At 39.9% G+C, this 23,590-nt stretch overlaps 3 protein-coding genes across 10 annotated transcripts in view; 2 read left to right on the top strand and 1 right to left on the bottom strand.

Moving 5' to 3' along the window:
• Fam169a (family with sequence similarity 169, member A) overlaps nt 1–8,855 on the top strand; it is a 60,666-nt gene extending 51,811 nt beyond the window's left edge. For all 5 annotated transcript variants that reach the window (XM_063281717.1, XM_039103472.2, NM_001427646.1 and 2 more), the window contains 2 exons: nt 2,551–2,745; nt 5,769–8,855. In XM_063281717.1, coding sequence (XP_063137787.1) covers nt 2,551–2,745; nt 5,769–6,311 — 738 coding nt within the window. In that variant the 3' untranslated portion in view covers nt 6,312–8,855. The remainder of the gene's footprint in view (nt 1–2,550; nt 2,746–5,768) is intronic.
• A 1,780-nt stretch (nt 8,856–10,635) lies between these two features.
• Nucleotides 10,636–16,887, bottom strand: Nsa2 (NSA2 ribosome biogenesis factor). Its single transcript, NM_134415.2, has 6 exons — nt 16,787–16,887; nt 15,145–15,332; nt 14,920–15,070; nt 13,153–13,332; nt 11,390–11,582; nt 10,636–10,874 (listed from the first exon to the last, which is right to left on the bottom strand). The coding sequence occupies exons 1-6, from the start codon at nt 16,787–16,789 to the stop codon at nt 10,807–10,809; spliced, it is 783 nt and encodes a 260-aa protein (NP_599242.2). The 5' UTR covers nt 16,790–16,887; the 3' UTR covers nt 10,636–10,806.
• Nucleotides 16,888–16,945: 58 nt separating this feature from the next.
• The window catches only part of Gfm2 (GTP dependent ribosome recycling factor mitochondrial 2), a 38,749-nt gene continuing 32,104 nt past the window's right edge, over nt 16,946–23,590 (top strand). For 2 of the 4 annotated variants that reach the window (XM_017590700.2, XM_063281491.1), the window contains exons 1-3: nt 16,946–17,084; nt 20,708–20,791; nt 21,706–21,790. In XM_017590700.2, the coding sequence (XP_017446189.1) occupies nt 20,729–20,791; nt 21,706–21,790 (148 nt within the window). In that variant the 5' untranslated portion in view covers nt 16,946–17,084; nt 20,708–20,728. Of the gene's footprint in view, nt 17,085–19,924; nt 20,085–20,707; nt 20,792–21,705; nt 21,791–23,590 lie in introns of all 4 variants that reach the window. The other 2 variants (XM_006231830.5, NM_001100665.1) reach the window with 2 other exon arrangements.

Consider the following 23,590-nt stretch of genomic DNA (forward strand, 5'->3'; position numbering starts at 1 on the left):
CCCACAGAAGCCACGAGTGGGTACTGAACTCTTCAGAGCTGTAGTTACAGACAGTTAAGTCACATAATGTGGGAGAGAGGACCCAGCACAGGTCTTCTGCAAGAGTAGTAGTACTCTTCACCTCTGAGCCGTCCTAATTCTTTTGTTTTGAATCTGCTTTCCTGTTTTGTCCATTCTGCTCTCAAATTTAAAGGACTGACCTTTTCTTTTTCATTGCTTCTTTGTGACCACGGTTCTGTCTTATGTTTTGCCTTTCTCATTTTCTTTCCTTGAACATTTTTCTCGGTCTGGTTGGTGCTTTTATGAGTTCACTGTAATTACTTTCTGTGTGTAACCAAGTTTGTGTACCACTTGGTATAATGCTAATGTCTTAGTTAGAGTTTCTATTACTGCAACAAAAACACCATGACCAAAAATCAAGTTGGGTTTGTTTGGCCTACACTTCCAGATTGTAGTCCATCATTGGAAGAAGTCAGGACTCAAGCAGGGCTGGAACCTGGAGGCAAGAGCTTATGACCATGGAGGTGTGCTGCTTACTGGCTTGCTCCCAATGGTTTGCTCAACCTGTTTTCTTACAGAACCCAGGGCCACCACCCCAGGGATGGCACTACCCACAATGGGCTGGGCCCTCTTCCATTGATCACTAATTGAGAAAATGTCTTACAGTTAGATCTCATGGAGACATTTCCTCAACTGAGGTACCTTTCTGATAACTCTAGCTTGTGCCAAGGTGACACAGAAACCTTCAGTACAAGTAAGACATATATTAATGGTATAAAACATTCTGTCTCCTTTTGTGTAATCAGGCTGACATTAGAATTGCCTTTAAACTGATTTAGACCGTCTGCAAACCTAGGACCCTCCTACCTTAGTCTTCCAGGCACTAGGATTAGAGTCACACCTCCAAGCTCATCCTGAAAACTGTTGTTGTAAAAATATATAAATAAAAGAGTAGTCTTTTACCCCGATTGGTCTGCACCTCGGTGCCCCAAGATATCTGCTAGACATCTTGGCGGAAACACAGCCCAGCTGCACTTTCCTACACTCAAACCCCCACATAAAAGAGCACACAACACAATAATCTTAGATCCAATTGGTAAGATATAATTGCCCACTTAAACATACAAAGCCCGGTACTATCCATCCCTTGAGAACATTAATAACAACCTGTAAATACACAGAGCAGAATCTTAACATCACCTGCCACCTTGTCCTGCCACAGCTTCTCACCCTCTCTCTCTCTCTCCTGTCTCTTCTTCTCTGTCCTGTCTCCTCCTCTTCCTTCAAACTTCTCTCCCACCCATCCTTCCTTCTCCTCCAATGACAGGCCTCCTTCTATCCTGTACCTGCCCCTCACCTGTACTTTACAAATTCAATGGGGAGAAGGTTCTGGTGAAGTCACCTGAGTTCTGAGTAGTGACTAGGCAGCTGTCGTTGGGGCAGTGGAATTAGCATCAAAATACAGATAGCTTCAGGGCAAACCACAACAGAAAACTGTGATTTTTAGAAAAGTTTTATTCTGGCACAGTTAAGTCTGCTGTGAACATCTCTTTTTGGAAAACTTTGGTTTTTGTTTTTGTTTTTGTTTTGTTTGAGACAGTGTTTCCCTACAGAGCCCTGGCTGTCCTGGCACTCACTGTGTAGACCAGGCTGGCATTGAACTCACAGAGATCTAGCGCACGCGCATGTGCGCTCTCTCTCTCTCTCTCTCTCTCTCTCTCTCTCTCCTCTCTCTGTCTCTGTCTCTGTCTCTGTCTCTGTCTCCCTAATGCTGTTATCAAAGGCGTGTGTCATCACGCCCAGCCAGAAGAGTTTTTAGGAATCTAGTCTTGAACAGTTACTGTATATCAACTTTCTAAGTTTTTAAAATGGGAATGGTGTTACTTCTGGTTATTAGACTTTCATTAGGAATTAGAAATATTAAACATTAAGTAGATGTAAATTGATAAATATTGGAAGAAAGTCTCAGAAATTAGAAGGCTGGTGCCATCGTGTCGGTTTTCTATACTTTACTATGTGAGGCAAAGAACTGATTGTTTGCATTGACTGACAGAGTCCGTTGAGACTGGAGATTTTGTTTTCTCAGCAAGAAGCAAGTGGACCTAGATTTTGTAGCCTGGTAGCGCTCCTCTCTGGCATGGTAAGCTCTCTTACAGAGCCCGACGTCCCAGGTGCTGAGCACCCAGCATTGTCTCACAGGGCTGGCATCAGTCTCACGGTGCTCTGCTGTCTCTCTACTCTAAAGTCCATTCTATGACTGTCCTTTAAGGAAGAGATAGAAGGGGAAGGATCTTAGAGCCACGTTGTGTAACCCCTGGCCATCCTTGTCCTGACCTCGCACCAGAGAACAGTGGGGATGTGTGGCCTTGGATTCTTTACCTCACTGACATTCCCTACTGAGCCCCACCCTCTACACTGCCCCCAGTAAGAATAAATTTTAACTGATACTTTATATTGTGAGGGTTGGTGGGTGGTTAAGTAGGGAGTGAGAATGCACCTCTCCTGAACAATCAGTTTGTAATTGTATCCTGTCTTTCCCTCTTGGTGCAGGACTCTGCGTTAGAGCCTGTGAATGGTGAGGTAACAGATGCTGCCCTCAAGACTTCCCTTGCAGCTGAAGAAAATGACTCCAGCAGTGAGGGTCCTGAAGAAGAAATTCCACCTTTAACTTCCAGTGGAGAGACTGGGCCTCCTGTTCCACGGGCAGCAGAGTCTTCAAAAGCACCCGAGGCTACACTAGACCAGGTAGGAAAGGCATCACCTCAGTTTCCATATGTAAATTTGCCAATATTGGCACCATTCGGTGCCAGAAGATAGAGGACTCAGAATCTTTTCTCTACGTCATCCTTTAGGAAAAATTTTATTTCAGACGTAAGTTTTTATATTTGCCTTTCAAGGTTCAGTTCTACTCCACTACATATCATAAGTCCTTTATGGTGACAAAATGAACTCTCTCTTACAGACTTAGGGAAATGATTAGGAAAACAAAAAACAAAGGGACCAAAAACAAAAGCATGGTTTACCAAACATTTGAGGACTTATTGTGTGCCCTGGCTATGACTTCTATAGTAACGTTGTTTGTTTGAAGTTCAGTAGAAAGGCTGAAGAAAACCTCGGTAGACTACTTAAATGAATTTGGTTAGTCTGAGATATTTGAATGTATGGCTAAAGGACATGTGTAGTAAAGCTTACTGAAGGTGGTGGGTAAATCTCCTGTCACCTGATGACTATTGTCTAATGTAACCAGTCAGATCTGCCAGGCTGTCAGGCTACGCAAAACAACAGCGAGAAGCTTTAGAACTCAGGAGTGAGGCCCACGGGATAGCACAGGTTAGCACAGGCTAGCACAGGTTAGCAGAGTCAAGATACGTGTATCTTAGAGAGGCAGAGCTGCTGAAGGACTGCATGTCCTGAGGACTTCATGCTGGTGTGGCCTTAACATTCTGCTTCTTGCCTCATGGTCATCACCCCCCTTGTAATCTTTGAGTTGTGTGACATCTCTAAGGAGTTTCTGGTCCTTCACTGGGCACTGTATTGTGATTGATCTTTTTCAAGATTTATGATTTACTCACCACTGATGTTTTCAAAAACAAAATCCTAATTGTTTGGTTTTACTAGTCTAGACTTAGGAGCCCAAAGGCTGTGGTGAAAACCTGCCGGGTCCTCCAGCCTAGCAACGCAGTCCTTTAGGAAAGGCAAAGCAAACACCCAGCTGACCTGGTGTACAGCCTTAAAATCCTTCAACTCAGAGACCCTCCTTTCTGTCTACTTATGTTCCTGTCTGTCAGCTGGTTGCTTGCCGCGCCTCTTGGCCTATGGTTGACTTTATTTACCTCTTAAAAGTGTGTCCTAGCTCTGGGCCACACAGCAAGGCTTTTCCATTTCACTGTCTGGGGGTTCACAATGCGATCTAATATCCTATAACACACCAGCCTCAGAAAGAACATAGAGATGTAGATTATTAGTAAAGTTAGGTTAAAATGTTTTTGTTAGTGGCTTTGATGTAGAAAATCTGGGGGAATAATTTAAAGCTCAGAAAGGCACACTTTTAATAGTTGGGATTTTTTTGTTTGTTTGCTTTTTTGAGGTCAGAGAACAAGAACAGTGGCGGCCTGATGAGTGCTCAGTGCAGGCTTAGATTTTCCAACCTACTTTAGTAAGGGCTCTTAAACACTTCAGCCTCCCTTCTAGCCCACCACCCACCGGAGGAGGGAAAAGGAAGGTTTCTAGGATACGGAGGATGTGGATCTGTTTAGAAGTAGCTCTTTGGAGCGAGTCCAGTCTTTATCGTCAAGGTATATCAGCCGTCAGTTCACACAAGTCAGAAGTGGCAGCTTCATCATTCGTAGACACCACTCACAGCTCAGCAAAGGCAGGCTGACCCAGAAGAGGCCTCCAGAACATCAGCAGAAGGCTTTTGTGCATTTCTTTCTATGAAGTCATGACAAACAATGAACAGTAAGGAATGGCAAGACCTACCAGTACCATCCAGCATTGTCCACTGTCTGTTGGGTTATATTTATATTCTTCTTAATATCATTTGCTGTAGCAAAACATCATTTGACAGAACTGACATTCCAAAGAAACCAGAAATTTTCATTTCAACCAGGTGACATGCCTTTCTTGGTAAAGCTGGGTTGGTGATCAAGATGATTAATTTCTTGTACGTATTTTTTGCCCTTGGTTTCCTTATACAGTTTATTTAAAAATTGTTGGTGAGTGGTGTGCACAAGTTTAGCTTTGTGATTCTTTTTTTTTTTTTTTCTTTTCTATTTTTCGGAGCTGGGGACTGAACCCAGGGCCTTGTGCTTGCTAGGCAAGCGCTCTACCACTGAGCTAAATCCCCAACCCCTAGCTTTGTGATTCTTTTTAAGATTTTTTAAAGATTACTAAGATAGTGACCGATCCTCTTTTCGTAACCACAAGTTCCAGCCTGCCAGTAAGAGAAACTGCCTGAGAAAAGTATCTTGCTTGCCTGCTTATACTTTGTTAATCTATAACAAGGTACTTAGACATGAATGTTCTTGGGAATAATTTGGTTTTTTCACCTGTGATAAGTAAAATGTTTAATTGTGTAAAGAGTATCGGGGGAACATGCTGTCTTTACTTGTATTTATTGTAATCATTCATTTAAAGAAAAATAGACTAACCACATTGTAATTTAAATACTGCTTGGAAGATTTTGCTGGGATATGTAAGCTGTGGGAGGAAGAATAAAGTTGCTATAGCCTTGCTTTCTTACCAAGTGCGTGCGTGCGTGCGTTCATTTCCCAGACAATTAATTTTTGTTCCCTTACCACTTTTGACAGCCCAGAGATTTTTGAGACCCCAGAGAATTAAGTTTCACTCCCTCAAAGGAAAGTGTGCTGCGTGACTACTCTCCGTCTGCATCCCTCTCCGGGGTGTCTGATCTGTGGACACTGGCCTTTGGCACCCAGTGAGGGTAGCAGTGTTGTCCCTGGAGACTTCCTTCTGGCTCCAGCAATGCCAAAACCTAGGGGCAATTAATTTGGTACGATCTTGAAGCCTAAAGTTTCGTGGATACTTTCTCAGGCAACAAGATCTCTTCTAAGAATTTATTGTAGTAAACTCACCATGAGACAGTTTTGGAGACACTAGTTGGATTTAACATAATGTCCTCGTGCTGAACAAAAGTGATGACTAGTGAGCTCTCCCATGGTAGTTCAGTGACACTGTCTGAGAATGAGTCACTGTAGACGTGCATTGCAGAACTCTTTACTGAGCTTTGCCTTGTGTTCTTTCCCCAGACCTCACCTGTTACTGACGCAGAAATGTTGACTGATGAAGGCCCCTCTAATGATAAAGGTCATACTGAAGAAAATCTGTCCCCAGTTTCAAAAAAGAAAACTATTTTGGGGAGCTCAGACAATGTTGCCACTCTATCAAATGAAGAAAAGTCAGATGGTGACTTTCCAAATTCTGTGGTAGCAGAATTTCCTGAAGAACCAGTCTCTGAGAATGTATCACCCAACACTACTTCCTCAGTGGAAGACCAGGGTGAGGAGGGGGTACCTGAAGCCCAGGAACCATCGGCTACTCAGAGTTCTCTGATAGAGGTAGAACTTGAAGACGTGCCATTTCCACAGAATGCAGGACAGAAGAGCCAGTCAGAGGAGCAGTCTGAAGCATCTTCTGAGCAACTGGAACAGTATGCACAGTCAGCAGAGAAAGCCGTGGATAGCAGCTCAGAGGAGATTGAAGTGGAAGTTCCTGTAGTAGACAGGCGCAGTCTGAGAAGAAAGGCCAAAGGACATAAGGGACCTGGCAAGAAGAAAGCCAAGATGACCTGAATGGAGGAGAGACGTGGTTGATAAATACGTTTGTTGTTGTTGATGTTGTTTTTAAACTATGGTTAATTAATAAACAGCATGGGGCACAGGACAAATTTTAAAATTTCAATTTGAACCTACAGATACAGGTTTTCTTTTTCTTTTAGAACGAGGATTCGCCATTCATTTTCATTTTTCAGGCTATTTTCTGTAACTTTTATTTATGAGCCATGTGTCAATTTTGGAAATCCAGGTTATAATTTTCCTTCGGCAAGTAAAACATCTAATCATTAAGATTTTAAAAAGACAACTTAAAAAAACTGTTAGACTTTGATCATAGGAATCTTTTATACTACTGGTTTTAATGGTAAAACTTGGTAAGGATTCTTAAAGTTTTATCTTAGTATCAGAATCAATCTCTGTCCTTAAGTGTAGGCATACCTAAACAAAATGTCAGTTAACTAATATATCAGGAGAACAAAATGAGAAACTTGTGATCAGTGGTTTATGAAGATGATTGTTTTTGTTTTTACTTCTTAATGTTAGTTGTAGGTGGAGTTCTTCAAGCCTCTGAGTAGCCTAGACTTCATATCATCTGGTGTTAATAGTACTATTAAAGATGTAACTGGTATGTGGGTACATAATTTCAAATTCCACCTGAAGTATTAGTTTGCTATAATTTTTTCTATATATATTTGTAGATGCTGAAAAGCTTAAGTATGCTTTTATCTTTTAAAGACCTCAAGTCATTGAATTTAGCATTCAGTTTAACTTGGACTGTGGTCCTGATCACAGGTAGTACAGAAGTATAGGCCCCTTCCTAAGCCTCCTTAATTCTACTGCTGTCTAACTCACTGTGACTCTCATATCAAAAGACCTCCATCCAGCTTGCCAGTACACCCTTGTGTCCATTTTTGGATAGGTCTAGAACTCTGTCCGACTACCTGTAGAGCTAGGTGGAAGGAGTAAAGCTGCCCTAGGAGATGTACAAATGCCTACACTCTGATTCTGCTGTCCCTTTGGGTCTTGTGTACTTTAGATGTCTTCAGAGTACTGGCTGTAGGCCAATCTGTATGTGCACTTTATTGCTATGGCAAGAGCATTTGATTTTTTTGTTCTAAGATGGTTTCTCTGTATAGCCTTGACTGTCCTGCTCTTGCTCTGTAAACCAGGCTGACCTCCAGCTCAGATCTGACTGCCTCTGCCTATTGAGTGTTGGGATTAAAGGTGTGCAGCACCACCACCTGACTGTTTGATATTTTAGAAATACTTTTAAATTAACTATTTAATGACAATTGTTATTAAAATGAACAAACTGGTTATTCTTAGGGTTCATAGAGAATTGGTCACTTGGGAAATACCATGTCCTTTGATTTGTATTTTAGTTAGAGACTACTTTGATACCAGTCAGATTTGTTTTTGAAACAGCTTGAACTTTTGAGATGAATGTTGGGAATTTGAATCATGAAGTGCTGTGAGTCTATGTTCAGTCCATTCAGTCTTCAGTCAGCTGATTTGATGTTTTTATGTTTCATTTATTAGGGATGCTGGTATTTTAGAAAAGTCTAATTAGTCAAGATCTTTAAGCAGCAGACCAAATAGTAAACCCTTTTATGAAGTCAGATCACTTGCACTTACCTGTTGTCTTGATTTTGATTAGCTGTTAGGTAATTTCATTCTAAGTGAAAATTATACTGACCATTTTTCTTAGTAAATGCTAAGTTATAAAGTAGATCTGACTAACTAGTGAATTTGCAAGCGTGGATGCTGTTTTACACATTTAGAGAAACTTGTCAATTTACAGATAGTAACCGAAGGGTTTGTTAAGATTTAGAAACTTCCAAATTCTGTTTTTCATTTTTAACATTTAAAAATTTCTTGGTACATTGTTGTTTTGTTTTTTGTGGGCTATTGTTCCCCTTACATTACATTCTTTAAATGAGTGTTTTTAAGAGATTGCACTCACTGGCAGCTCAATGTATGAATAGTCTCTAGAGTTAAAATATTTACATATCACACTGGGTACTAGCAGTATAAACTTACTTATACTTCCTAAATGTGTTTGCTATAAATGGGATTCAAAGCAGTTTCAAAACATTTTGTTCGGTATACAAGAAAACTTGTTACTTGTCTGTGGCGTTAAAGTTTATATAGAGGAAAGTTAGGTCACAGGAAAAATCTTTCATATTCAGTAACGTTTATATAAAATTTGTAACAAAATTTATGTTCAGTAGGGAATGTAAACAAATGTGGCTTTTGCAAGGCATGAGGACTACAGTGACGTCAAGCAGCGCTCTGCTGAGTGCTCAGTCATATTCTAGTCTCCTGTGAACTGGTACTGTTTCAGTCATGATTGTGGAGAGGGAAGCACCCTTCTAGTGTATATACATATATATTTCCTTACATAACAAAGCAGATGAGTATTACCAGAAGTTTAGTTCTACTTTCACTTAGACCACACAAAAGTTTATTTAAGAATTTTATTGTAAAGCTCCTTTAAAACTTTTAAAGAGATTCTATTATGATTTTTTTAAATAAAACCAAATGGCATGACTTAGACTGTCAGTCTTCTCTGTGTGTCTACTTTTCCTTTTCCCATTGATTTGTAGAGACTAAGGAGGACGTCTGGTCACTATGGTCTGCTTTGAACAGGTGACCAGTGTTACTTACCCAGTGTTAGCAAGCAGTGTACCTTCAAGCCCTTCTATCAGCTAAACGTCTCTGGCTTTGTCCCCTTTGGAGTTACCTAAGCTGTGGTCACAGCAAACTGGAACACTAAATAATTTGTACTAATACTACTCAGATGTAACCGTTTGCGAGAGCAGCTTTTGCCTTCTATGTCCATTAGCCATCTGGTGTCTTGGGGTGAGCTCTTATAGAACTCGTGCTTGTTTTAATACTTCCTGCAAGACAGTTTGTTGGTTTTAATACTAAAAAGTTAAGCAAGCATACTTCAGCAGTACCCACTGATTACCTGAAGTCTGACTTCCTTTCACTGTAACTTAGGCAAATAAATACACATTGCCCATTTTTGTTGGTAAAATTTATAAGGTGGGTCCTGAAGTGATTCTGTCTTTGCTGGTCAGTCATTTCCAAGGAACTAACCTTCCTGTTCCTTTATTATCTTTGTATGTTTCTAAAACTTAAAACTTATACTTATGGTTGGTTTCTTTGCTAGGTTATTTTCCCCCTTAATTTTTTTTTTGGGGGGGCTGGAGAGATGGCTCAGCGGTTAAGAGCACCCGACTGCTCTTCCAGAGGTCATGAGTTCAACTCCCAGCAACCACATGGTGGCTCACAACCATCTGTAAAGAGATCCGATGCCCTCTTCTGGTGTATCTGAAGACAGCTACAGTGTACTCATATATAATAAATAAATAAATCTTTAAAAAAAAAATTTTTTTTTTTTTTTGGTTCTTTTTTTCGGAGCTGGGGACCGAACCCAGGGCCTTGCGCTTCCTAGGTAAGCGCTCTACCACTGAGCTAAATCCCCAGCCCCAATTTTTAAAATAGTAATTAAACCTATGTTTTGTGATTGTTTTCTAGTCTTCTGTTTTAAATTTTCTTTTCCCCAAGTTTCATTCATTGTTAGACATTGAATGATTGTGTTAAAGGTACAATTAATTACATTGCCTGTATTATGAAAGATTTTAAAAAGTAAAAATTTAAAGCAATGTGGTGATTATAGATTAATATGTACTCTTAAGAACATGGATTGAGTTATACCTCAAATCATGACTTTTCAATTTAATTAACTCCTACATCTCAAGTCACTGGTACATGTTTGAAAGTTATGTAACCCAATTATTTTTTAATTTTTAAGATTTATTTACTGTAGCTGTCTTCAGACACCAGAAGAGGACATCAGATCCCATTACAGATGGTTGTGAGCCACCATGTGGTTGCTGGAATTTGAACTCAGGACCTCTGGAAGAGCAGCCAGTGCTCTTAACCACTGAGCGATACCAGCCCTTATCTAATCTAATTCTTCACACTCCCTAGTTTTAGGATATATGAAATGGTGGACGTACACTTGAGTTCACTGAAATACTACATAAAGTATTATGAGTGAAGGCACTGAGTTGTGAAATTTTTCATCTAATTTACCTTTTTTTCAGACTTTAAATGTAATATTTTAGAATTTTAGACACTACCATGTGTTTAAAATGCTTCACATCTTAGGATTAGTGGCAACAAAATGGGAAACACTTGACCTTTATGGGTACTGTCAACTACACTGGTGGCTTTTTAAGTAATGACAAACTTGTATTGCTGCATACCTAGTCCTTAATATGCTTGCTACTCAGTCACTACATTTTATTAAAATGTAAGTCATTATGCTCCATGCCAACTGTAAATTGGGCAGTGTTTTATTTTCCTTTACAGTTTAATAAATACTTCCTGATGACTGCACATGGGGTAAGGCTGATTGGTAGTTCAGAAGGATCACAGCGATGGTGTTTTCCTGACACTGTAGTCTTCCGTAGTGAGTGGAGTGACTTGTATGATGTCACTGTCAAACCAGCAAGACTGCATTTATGCACCCATCATTTTCAGGATTGTTGGTAACTTGAGCATACTTTCCTAAGGAAAACCAAACCAAAGGAAAAGGAAGGAATGTTAACAAAACTCATCTTAAAACTTTTTGTCTTAAAAAATTTCTAAATACCATCTTAATATAAGAAATGAGCAGAAAATAAGCTAATTCAGGATTAAGTTATACACTTGTTTATGTTCACAAATCACAGCCAGCTTCATTTTTTTTTTTTTTTTTGGTTCTTTTTTTCGGAGCTGGGGATCGAACCCAGGGCCTTGTGCTTCCTAGGTAAGCGCTCTACCACTGAGCTAAATCCCCAGCCCCTCCATTTTATTAATACATTAAGTTACTGTTTACTTTCTGATGGCTTTTTTCCCCTAAATGAATTTCAAATCAGTCTAACACCTTTTTTAAAACATTTTCAAACATCTAAGTTTGTAGATAAATCTGGGCAATAAAAGTGGAACTGAATCAGAGTTTCATTTCTCATATCTCTAGCCCAACTTCCAAAGTTTGCATTAGGAGTACAGAAAAGCAACACCAGATGTAAATTTTTACTTACCCCAAATGACCTTGCCTCCTTGTGTCACAAGGCCCAGCTCGCTTACATTCACTTCAATGACTGTCCCTTTGGTGATCACACCCAGGGTTGTATATAACGGGGAGGAGGGGTTCTTTTTCACACCGAGTATAGGCAGGCAAAAGGTAGCTTTCAGCTCAGGGTGTGTGACATGGGCTTTTTTGAAACGTAGACCCTAAAAATCAAACACAAGAATGCATCCAAATGGTGAGTAAGGTCTTTAGAATCCTCATCTTTTCTAAGTATCTCTCCTAGGGAATGAATAATGTCTTAAAGCATCAGAGTAAATAAATACATTTCTACAGATGAAAAGTGGCATAGTGGATAGGAAGATACACACAACTTAACTTCCCATGTCAGACTGTCACGTCAGTACTTGGAGTCTGTGTCATGCTTACTGAAGGACAGTATGTGCCAGACACTGCTGCAGCGCACTAGTGCCTCATTTATACATGCCAGCCTTAAAGAGCCCTCCATCTTCAGTCAATAATGGAACAAGGGTCTATACACAGCCTTGAGTTTTGCTTCCAGATTAAATAATTCATGGTAAACAGAATCAAACCTACAAGCTCCAATTTTAGGATTTGAAATACTTTAGCCACCTTAAAAGATGGGGAAGCAAAAGGGATTGAGTGTAGGCTCTTAGCTTTCTTTATGTAGATAATAACATGATTCAAAGGCTAGAGAATATTTAGAGAGAACCTTGTTACACAGATGTCACCCAGTCACCTGAATGGGATCCAGTGAGCACAGTATTTTAAATATCAGAACTCCGTGAAGTCTAGCCTTATTTTTACTTAGCAGAAATAAAAGGAAAATGGTGTTAAATTCTTAGTTTTGGAGTATTTGTGAGAACCTTCCCTTCCAGGAAAAAAAAAAAGATACCAAAATACACTCCAAAGATTATAAATACAAAATCAAAAATCAAGGGAATCATGATATAGTCTAAGAGTGAATAAACATTCTGGGCTTTGTAGCCAGATAGTCTTTGGCCAGTAACTGCACTGTTCTAGTAAGCATGGCTGTTAGCAGTGACTACAGCATTTGAGTCCAATACAAATTATTCAGATTGAATGTTAGGATCAACAGCACCAGCATTCCTGTTCAAAAGGATTCTGAGAAAAAGTAATTATGTTCCATACCTTTCAAAGCAGGAGAAATTATGGGGTGTGGGAGAGCTTAATATTTTGGAGATAATCATTACTACTCTCAACAGAAATGAAGCTACTTTTATAGCCCCTTATAAAGATAAAATAATTACATGAAGGACATTCTCAAAAGCAGTAAAACAGACATTTACCTCACTAAATCTCAGCTGATCAATCCACTGCTTTTTGGTCTTTTGGCTAAGACCAAATGTAAGCAAATGTCCTTTGTGTAGTGGATTGTCTCAAAGGCCTGTATCTGAGGCCTAGTACTTCAGGCATACAGCAGCTCACTTGTTGAATAAGGAAAATAACTATAAAAATAAAGAGCCTAATGCATCACGTTTAAATACAGGAATTCACTGGCAATGTGTTATACAAAACTCATTTCAAATCTACTATGAATCTGACTTCATCTGATTCAGCTTTGATTCATGGAAAATGCTAATTCCTACTACTTAATTAAATTAACAAAAATAGCACAAGATACTGTTCAACTGTTTTTCACACCAATTTTAATAATTTCAGGAAGCTGTAATATACTTTATCCAGCTTAACAAGGAGTTGACAGTAAGGCATCACACTCCTTTAGAGACTTACCATTGGCCTAATGAACCTTTCATATTTAGGTGGTTTTCTTGTAAAACCATCACCAACAAAGCAGACTTTTGTAACCATTCTCTTCCATGCCTTCTTTTTTCTTTTTCCTGTTCGAATAACTTTCAATACTTCTGTTTCTCCTTGGGCACGAACTTTGGGTAGAGGGACCTCCCATTTTCCCTAAAAGTGTAGGTTTATATTGTGGAGGGGGGGAGATAGTAAGAATAAGTCCAGTGTTTTTGGTCATACAAAATAAAAGATTCACTTTCCCATAACCATTCCACACACTTTCATTGCTCAACTGCTTGAGAAGTCTGTGCTGTCTCTTCACAAGCCATAATTGGCAAAACCAGCTAAATTTGGATATCATGGGCACATTAAAAGTTGTTTGGCTAACCTAAAATCTCTTCACACCTTGTTACACCTGTAAGGCAGGGACTTATAAATAGTGTGTGTGCTTGTTACTAGTTACAAGCAGAATATCAGAGGACTGATTCCACTTAATTTCTTTGTTATTTTCCCCTAAAATTTATAGACTTTATTTCTTCACTAATAACATTGGATGCTTTGTATCACCCCAGAATAAACAGACACATAAAATACAAACCATACCCCTAAATCTAGCAGTGTATGGCTGTAGAAAGTCTTCTGGACTGACATTACTAAGACACGGGTTCTAGGACGTACAGCACTTCCCAGTGCACTACCAACAATAATGATTTACAACCCCCTGGACTCTAGTCTCCATAAGACTAGGTAATTCAATATATTCACTGAATAGATATCCACTAGTGTCTTCAGGAATAGTCACACCATTATAATTTAGGATATTTACAAATTTAAAAAAATGATTTCAATACTGTGTATTTTCCTATTAGATTTCTTAAATCTACTCACAGGATCTTAAAAATATCTATGTTCTTTCTCTAGGGGGCAGAATTTTAGCTAGTTTTATAGTAATTGTAAAAAGGTATGTAAAATTCTACTGGAACCAATTTTGACACTGCAAGGCAAAAAAAGTTGTGTTTTTCTCTAAAATAGCACAGCAGTACAGATTTTCAAATGTAGTAGATCATTACCTACTAAATTTGCTTTTAATTAATTTTTAAATGAGAGATGTATGACATTCTAATGGCTTACAGGGATTCAGAGAGATCAAGTTGGCCTCAAACTTGCTATGTAGGCAAGAATGATCCTCCTGCCTCCCTATCCCTTATGTGCTGGGATTATAGACATGCTAGGCAGATACTCATCAACTGAGCTATATCCACACCTCCCTCTGATAAATTTTCTTCAAACTTAAACTCTAAAATTCTTTTAACCAGGATATATCGACCTTGGTGACAAGACAGCAAGTTTCTATCAAACTAAATTTACAAAGTGGGCTGGAGATAGCTTCAAAGAGCACTTGCTGTTCCTCATAGAACTTGTGTTCAGGTCCCGACAACCACAGAGCTGTTCATGACAGTCAATAATTTCAGTTCCAGGGGACCTGACATCCTCTTCTAGCCTTTGTTGGCACCATGTGCTGTCATAAACACACACACACACACACACACACACACACACACACACACACACACACAAATAAACAAGCCTTAACTCATCAAAATAGAAATAAAAAAATTACACAAAAACATTCTAAAACTTCAACATCCTAATAATGGCACTAATAGTTGCCCTTAATGTTTCAAATTAAATTGGAGACAAATCTAAAATCTCAAATTTAGATATTTCCCTCGTGAAAAAAAATTTTTTCTTGCTTACCGCCTTTTCTTTCCGCTTCTGCTTAATCATGTTGGAAAGTACTTTTGCTCTTGACTGCCCCTCTCTGTCTAGCAGGTAGGCAGGGACTGCTCCCTGTGGAGTCTTCTCGTCATCCTTCTGCTTGGTGTTTCTCTTCTCATGCATCTTAATGCTACCAGAAAGGACAGAGATTCAGAGTGTGCTTACTAATTATCACCTAAGTAAGAGGTAGATGGAACCACTTACGTCTTTTTCATTTGTATTTTCTCGGCATGGCGCTGTTTATGGTAGAGCTTAGCCTTCAGGCCGATCATTTTTTTTGCTTTCTTTGAACGTTCATGGGCCTCCCGACCTTCTTTCTTTCTCTTTTTCTCATGGTAATCCAAACGATATCCATATCGTTTGCGGTGCAATTCAATATATTCATTTTGTGGCTGTAATGATTCAAGAAATGTTACCTTAATTTTTGCAAATTTTGATAAGATTATTCTAAGATTTTAATATGATAAAGGTAAATATATTTTTACCTTGGAGAGTGTTCATGTGCTTACACCTGCATGACTCTCAGTGAGAGCTACTATTTAATGAAGGAATTTATTCAACATATGAGGTTACTACAGGATTTAATTCTCTTTTCTTTACACAGTAAGGTAAATTATTTTCTGTTTTTTTAATTAGAAAATGCTATTTTACTAAAAACATAATTTACATAAAAGAAAATTTACCATTTTTAGTTGTGGGTACATAGTTATAATTCCTAGTCAATTATACATCTCAGTACCCATCATAATCAAGATGGCATATTTATTTTCCATCATCCCAAAATGTTCCTTTGTGCTACTCTGAGGTCACTCTTCTTTCCCCATCTTCAATCTTACATTTTTATGGTTTACCCAGTGAGTGGAATCTACAGAACATACATCCTTTTGCATCTGGCTTCTTTCGATTAGAATATAATCATTTTGTGTATACCAGTTCTTAAATATTTTATAGTGCTTGGTCATATCCCAGTGTGTGGATATAAAATCACTTCTTTATCCATTGGCTATACGATGTATATTTGGACCGTTCATTTTTTTCCTTTGATGATTAGGAATAAAGTTGCAATAAATATAGTTGAATTCAAATCTTTCTATGAAAACTGTACTGCTATGTTGTCTTCTAAAGTGAGTGTATTATTTTGCATGTTGTAAGTACTGTAAGGGAACCCTTTTGTGTTTTAAATTGTTTCATTGTTAACAGTGAAACTGTCCTCAGCATTTATTTACATTTGAACCCGCAAAAACAAACAAAACCTACGATACAAAGGGCAAGTCTAGCTCAGAGAATAAAACTAGGTAACAAAATCACATCAATTATGCAGCAACTTACAAAGAAGGTTTAAGGCATTCCACTTTAAAAAGCAACATCAGCATAATAAGAATGGCAGGTCTGGCATTTATAAAGAGAATATTTGGATCCGCAATTCATTCGCCGTTTGGCTTTTTGCAAAGAATATAGTATACTGAGCATTAAAAAGGTGTGATGTGATTATACAGTTAGTATCACAAGTCTCAACTGTATTCTATTAGGCTGGCACTGATGCCACGGTAGGTCAGAACTTTTTTTTTTTTTTTTGTTCTTTTTTTTCGGAGCTGGGGACCGAACCCAGGGCCTTGCGCTTCCTAGGTAAGCGCTCTACCACTGAGCTAAATCCCCAGCCCCCTAGGTCAGAACTTTTAACAGTGAGCTCTGTGTTCCGGGTCCAGAGGCTAAGCATTCCTTCGCGGAAGCTACATCTCCCTCCACAGCATCTCAGTTCCTACCAGGCACGGTCCTCTCGACTCGACAGCCCAACCACGCTAACTCCCAGGCCCTCCGTCGCCGGCGCCCGAGGAGGCCTCCTTACCATGATGACAGCCGCGAAGCAGCGGTCCGCGACCTCCCGGGTTCTAAAAACTTCTTAATCCCAGTGTTACCACTGGCCCACGAGCCTGCTTCACTCAGGCCGGAACGGGAAAGGGTAGTCCTTTAAGTAGGCCGAGTGAAGCTCAAGCGCCGCACAGGAGTTCCGTGTTGTCTCTCCGTTCTTAGGTAGAAGAACGGAAGTTGGTGGCCGGAGGCTTTTAGCTGACGTACCACCGGAACTGGAGGCGGAGGCTGCCTATGGCGCTTGAAATCGGGATACGCGTAGCTTCTTCCTGCGGGTATGAAGCTGGTTGAGGCGGTGGGATTTTGTAACCTGAGGCCGTTGCCAGTTTTGGAGTGGACGGTTTCACTCTTACTCCCCGCCGTGTGGCGGAGAGGCGAATCCGCTAGCATAACCATGCGCCCCGTGGGTGCCGCGGTCTGGCTGGTCTTTCACTGCTGACCTTGTAGCTGCCACTGACAGCGGGCCCTGGACGACCACCACGGGACCTCCTGACCCCCGGCCGTGACGTCTGCTGGATTAGGGACGTTTGTCTTCATCTTTTATGGAGGAGGACTGATTTGTTTGTTTGTTTCTCTCCTCTTGCTAACGGATGGACAATTGATTGAAATTTATTATATAGAAAATAAAACTACTGGGCTAGCTGTCAGGAAATCAAAAGATAATTTTGGTTTTGTGGAGGCCCAAGACTTTCCCCCTAAACTCTTGAGGGCTTTTTATTTCCTGTATTCCGGAACTAGGAATAAACAGGCTTGAGTTGTGGGTAGGAATTCCCAAGAAACACATCGAATTAAGGGCAGTTTTACCTTTTAGAAAAGTGTGGGTTTTGTTTATTGGTGTTTTTTTTCCCATCTTATTATTTTTTTTAATGTGTAGTGCGTTCCTGGTGCCCTCCGAAGCCAGAACAGGGTGTTGAATTATAAAAGATGACTGGGAGTGCTAGTAGGTGCTGGGAATTGAACCTGGTCTTCTAGAAGGGCAACCAAACTTAACCACTGAGCCATTTCTCCAATCCCCAGTTTTACCTTTTTACTGTAGTCACAAAGCACACTAATTAACTCCGGAATTAACTCCAGTTTGGAATTACCAAAATTAAAAAGTGCACAGCTCAAAAAGCTTTAGCACTTGGATTCAAACTGTTTTTTCTTTTTTGGTATTTTCGAGACAGTGTTTCTCTGTGTAGAGCTGGCTGTCCTGGAACTTGCTTCATAGACAAGTCTGGCCTTGAACTCACAAAGATCCGCCTGCCTCTGCCTCTAAGGTGCTGAGATTAAAGGCGTGCGTGTACCATAACCACCAGGCTTTCCCCATAGTATAATGTGATTTTTATTTTGTTTTAAATCAAGAGCTAGTGCTAAATATCATTCATGGGGCTGGGGATTTAGCTCAGTGGTAGAGCGCTTACCTAGGAAGCACAAGGCCCTGGGTTTGGTCCCCAGCTCCGAAAAAAAGAACCAAAAAAAAAAAAATATATCATTCATGTATTTTCAGATGCTGTAAATTATATACTTTCTCGAGCTAGAATATGTTCCCTCTTCCCTCCGTTGACTCCCTTGCCTACTTTAGGTTTTTTTAATTTTACAGTTTTAGTGAAGCCTCCCTGACATCTCCACCATAGCTGCTCCATTTCCCTTTGTGGATTAATTCTTTTCTACAGCATCAGTGACAATAGGATGTATATTTTTTATTTTTCAACCTCCTCCCCCTTTTGTAGCCCTCGAGTTGAATAGAGTCAGTGTGAGCGCCGTAATTGTCTTTGTTCATTGCTTTAAACAATTAAAAAATTGCCTAAAAAAGCAATTTTAAACACAATGTTTATTAAATGTGTGGGTTTAATTCTCATGCTATATCTGTGCTGTCATCAATGAAAGACTAAAGCGCTGAGATCTCTAGTGCTTTATCTAAGATTTTAGAAGACCTGAGATTCCAGCAATCTTCTAATAGTGAAACAGTTTTTAAAGACTCTGTTGAAATGGAACATACAAGCAGGAAGTGGATAGGATACACTGTTGGTGTTTGCCCCAGTGGGTTTTCAGATTCTGAGCACACATATTTAATCAATTTCCAGTTTAAGAATTCCTTTAACCTGAGTCTCGCATTCCTGCTCTTGTCCCAGCAGTCACTACAGTCACCCTCACACACATGGCATGCATTCATAGGGACACACATGCATAAACAAAAGTTTTACATCTTTTAAAATTTCTTGTGCCTGAAATAAATGTAATAAGATTGGTAGCTTGCCATCTTCTGTTGAGCATAAAAAGGCCTGATGTTAATAAGCAACATTTTACCTAATCCTACATCATACTTTTGCAGAAATGTTAGATAGGATACAAATTCGAAATGAAGTGTGTTACTTAGGAAACACCAGTGCATAATAAATATTATATGTAGACATCTTCTCTTGGGGTGGGAAGATACAGTTAGTACAGTAAGAACTTAATTGAAGGCCGTTTTCACCGGGTGCTGTCAGGTCCCCTTTCCTATGGTCTCAGCGACATCGATTCTGCTTTTTTCATTAGGACAGGCTTTCTCCGTGTAGCCTGGCTATTCTGGAACTCACTCTGTAGTCCAGGTTGTCTTCCAACTCAAAACTCCAACCTTCTCTGCCTCCCAAGTGTTGGGATTAAAGGCGTGTGCCACCATGCCAGGCTAGTTTCAGTAACAGTTTAAATTCTGCTTACATAGGAGTACCTTTTTTTTTTCCCCTTTTCTTTTTTTTCAGAGCTGGGGACCGAACCCAGGGCCTTGCGCTTGCTAGGCAAGCACTCTACCACTGAGCTAAATCCCCAACCCCATAGGAGTACCTTTTATGATTGATCTGAAGTGTCACGTCTTTTTTTTTTAATACATTTACTTTTATTGACATGATTAAGTGTATCACATTTATCTGTTTGTCCATTTCATGTGCCAATGTGAAAACACTTGCATTTGTGTATAGAGGTCACAGGACAACTTATAACAGTGGGTTCTTCCCACCCTGTGTGTCCCAGGGATCGAGTTCAGATTGTCAAGCTGGGGGGCAAGCGCGTTTACCTTTTGAGCCATCTTGGTGGCCTCAATCACATAATATGAAAATTCTGCATAAATGATTTAGCATTGCCTCCCGTGTCCTAGGCGTCAGATACCTCTGTCGTCTTCTATCACCTTTGATCTTGTACTTCAAGCCCAGAGAAGACTTGGTAAATGCTGGTCTAAGGGCCTCTCGTGGTGCTGAGGTCAAAGCCAGGGCCTTGACAGAGCAAGCAAACGCTGTACCCGGGAGCTGCACCTCAGGGTTAGTAATGTCTGCAACGTGAAGCTGCTCTGTCTGCTTCTGTGTTCAGAGGAAGGCAGCGGGCTTCCCTGTGGCTTTGTATACGTTTTATCTTCACATATGTATTGTGAAAAATCACAATAGCTAGGCTTTGTCGTCAATGAGAAACTACCAAGTTTCTGTGAGATGTTTATCATACATAATTCTAAATACTTACCTAAAGTATATTTCTGTTTAGTTTTTTAAAATTTCAGTAAATGTACTTTAATCATATCTTGAAGTTTTGTTTGTTTGGTTTGGTTTTTCTTTTAACAGTGTCTTACTATACAGCCCAGGTGATCTAAACTTTGGCAGCCCTCTCGGCTTCCAGAGTCCTGGAATTATAGGCATCTACCAAACCCTCTGCCCTTCATATCCTTCTTTAAGAATTAAGATGTCTTTTTTTTTAAAGGAGGACAGTTTAAGCTTAAGTAAGAACTATATGTTTCATTTAATACAAAGTTTTACTTAAATGATGCATTGTGGTTTTGGTAGCTAAAATTATCCCAAGTTACTTTCTAAGACATACAATTCTATTTGTTATATAATAAGCATTACCGACTTGTATATGTTTAGTTTTATAATTCTGTTTGTCTTTTTTTCAGAGAGGATTGTAGAAGACCACAATGTTTACCAACTGGAGGATTTTTGCAGTGAATCGTCAGAAAACGTTCAGTGTGCACATTCATGTAAGTGTTTCCTACACAAATGGATGTATTTAGCCTAATTATTTTTTCCCCAGAGGTTTAGTATGTAGCTCATTCCAAATCCAGTTTGGGTAGACTACGTTAATGAAATTGGTTGGTTATGCAACTTAAAAATTTCCCTAGCAATGAAAAGAGCATCTGCTGGCAAAATGAAACGCTGGTTTCATGAGGTAATAAATGCTGTGTTTGGAGGAGGCTCGTGTTTCTCTCTCTTCCAAGAGTGGATACTTCTTGCTCACCCTTAACACTGCTAAGAGTGTGTGTCCCCTCCTCCCGTGTGCATGCATGCATGTGCGTGTGTGCAGCTGTCTGTGTTTGCACATGCATTTCTGAGAAGGTAAAGTTCTGTGACATTATGTCAGGATATAGCGTCATTATTAAATAGTGGAGGTACAAATTTCTGCAGAGCTATTGAAGGTTGACACCTCGAGTTTCAGGGTAGTCTCTGCCCTGTAAGGTTTATTCTAACACGAGATCTCTATATATTTCGTATGCTATTACTTTCCTTTGCATTGCAAATGTGAATCGTCAAGTAGAATGATGCCCTCTGTCACTCACCCCTGGACTCGGCTGTCTCGCCTCCAGCAAGGACCCAGCAGGGAGCTCCAGAGAGCCTGTAATCCAGTTGATGCAGGCCTTGCCAGTTCATTTTGCTAGTTTAAAATTACTTTGCAGCATTTTGAGGAATGTGTATTTCCACTGAAAGAGCATAGAGAGATTCTTGTTCTGTAGTGGAGGCTGGCCTCAAGCTTAAGATCTTCCTGCTTCCGCCTCCTGATTTCTGGGATTGCAGGCATGTGTCACTGCACCCAGCAAGAATATGTATTTTCTGTTTTCTATGTTTGATGTGTATTGCAAAAGTAAAATTAATGTCAATTTCTTTTTGTCTCTCCTAGACCACGTGTTACTGTAAAATAAAAGCTAATTTAAAAAGATCAAAGACTCAGGTGCCTCTTACAAGAAGCTACAGTTCCCCACCAGGTACAGATGTTAAATTCCTCTAGTTCACTTGAAACCTTGCTCTCTCTCCTTCCTTCTCACATTATCTTTCCTTTTCCTGAAGAATCTTGCTTCTTAGAGGTTTCCAGCCTATTTTAACTTCTTGGCTATTTCCTTGAGATTCTTAGGTGAGAGGGTTTGGGTAGATGTGAGGCAAATGGGTACCAGTAGAGTTCTGTTCCTCCTCTCCAGGCTTCTGATGAGCTGAGCAAACGGAGAGTGGGCGAGGTTATAGCTGGCTCTTAAGTTTAGTGTGTGACTCTCCTTATTTTTAGTTTATTGCTGATTTTTATGTTAGCATGCTTTCCGTTAACGGAGATTTACTAGAATAATTTATTCTGAAGGACTTTAGAAGTTCAGTTACCTGTTTATCTGGACTATTAGGGTAGAGGCAAGACTACTAGAATCTGGAGTGGCTGGGAGCCTGGCACTTCATTCCTGTGGCCTCCTGTGTTGGAAGTAAACAAATAGTACTGATTAAACAGCTTAACTCTGTTGCCGTTCCTCTGAGCAAGTTTCTCACGTGCAAATAACAAAGGGAAACATTACCAACTGGCTGTCGATTTACACGGATTTATGAATTCCGTGGGGTGTGCTGTTAGTATGTATGTGACTTTATGTTCTGCCCCTGCTAATTTAACTGTGGCTTGTACTTTGTCTGTGGACTGCTCAATGGAGTTTTAAAAATGTAGAACTGAGGGCTGGAGAGATGGCTCAGCGGTTAAGAGCACTGACTGCTCTTTCAGAGGTCCTGAGTTCAATTCCCAGCAACCACATGGTGGCTCATAACCATCTGTAATGAGATCTGGTGCCCTCTTCTGGCCTTCAGTCACATATGCAGGCAGAATGCTGTACATAAAATAAATAATCTTTAAAAAAAATAGTTATTTAAAAAAATGTAGAACTGTTCTTATTTTAGAAATGTAAAATACTTGGTTTAAAATGCATTGAAGTGGAGATTAACTTCACTGTAAGACTTGCTGCTTCGGTATCATTATTGAACTTAAGCTGGCATGGAGTGGTCACTGTGGACATCTTTCATGTAAGAAATGACCATATGCCTGTGTGGTGGCTCATATTAAAACCCTAGCACTAACAAGCCTGAGAGAGGAGGCTTGAGAGTCTAACTCCAGGAGGAACTCCATACAAGATTCTGCCTCGAAAACCTTAGATAAAAGCTGGGTGCTTTCCGAGGAAGGAGGATCTCTGTAAGTTCAAGACCAGTCTGATCCCCATCACAAGTCCTGGGCCAACCAAGAGTTCATAGTGAGACACTGCCTTAAAAAAACCAAGCCAAACTAAATCAGCCAAAGAAAACAGTAGATAAATAAAAGAGGAAACACTGCTTCACCATAAGGAAGTATTGGGATCTCTCATCTCTTTTCGACGGATCACGCTCAGGCTGTCCATCTGTCTCTGAAGGTGTCGGGCTGGCATTGCTGAAGGGAAGAAGGCTCTTATCTGTGTGGCAGCTCACTAGCACTTTCTCACTCAGGATTCCTCACAACTTACAAATGCAGGTTTCCACGTCTGCGCGGTTACGTTTCTCCTTGCATTTAGGTCTGCTGTTACCTTACCATGTTATTATGAACACGAACTCTGCTGTCCTGCAAACAGAGGTGTAATAAGTAACTGATTAAATAAATCTGTTTGTTTTGTTTTCAAGATATGGTTTCTCTGTGTAGGCCTGGCTCTCCTGGAACTCATTCTGTAGACTGGCCTGGCCTTGAACTCATAAAAAATCTACCTGCCTCTGCTTCCTGAGTGCTGGGATTAGAGTCG

The sequence above is a fragment of the Rattus norvegicus genome, chromosome 2 (assembly GCF_036323735.1).
Source record: "Rattus norvegicus strain BN/NHsdMcwi chromosome 2, GRCr8, whole genome shotgun sequence".
NCBI lineage: Eukaryota > Metazoa > Chordata > Mammalia > Rodentia > Muridae > Rattus > Rattus norvegicus.

Coding starts and splice junctions, on each gene's coding strand:
- Nsa2 (NM_134415.2), bottom strand. Junction 13,333..14,919: donor AGAAGCGGAAAGAAAAGGCG/GTAAGCAAGAAA, acceptor CTACACTTTTAG/GGAAAATGGGAGGTCCCTCT. Junction 11,583..13,152: donor AAAGGTTCATTAGGCCAATG/GTAAGTCTCTAA, acceptor TTTGATTTTTAG/GGTCTACGTTTCAAAAAAGC.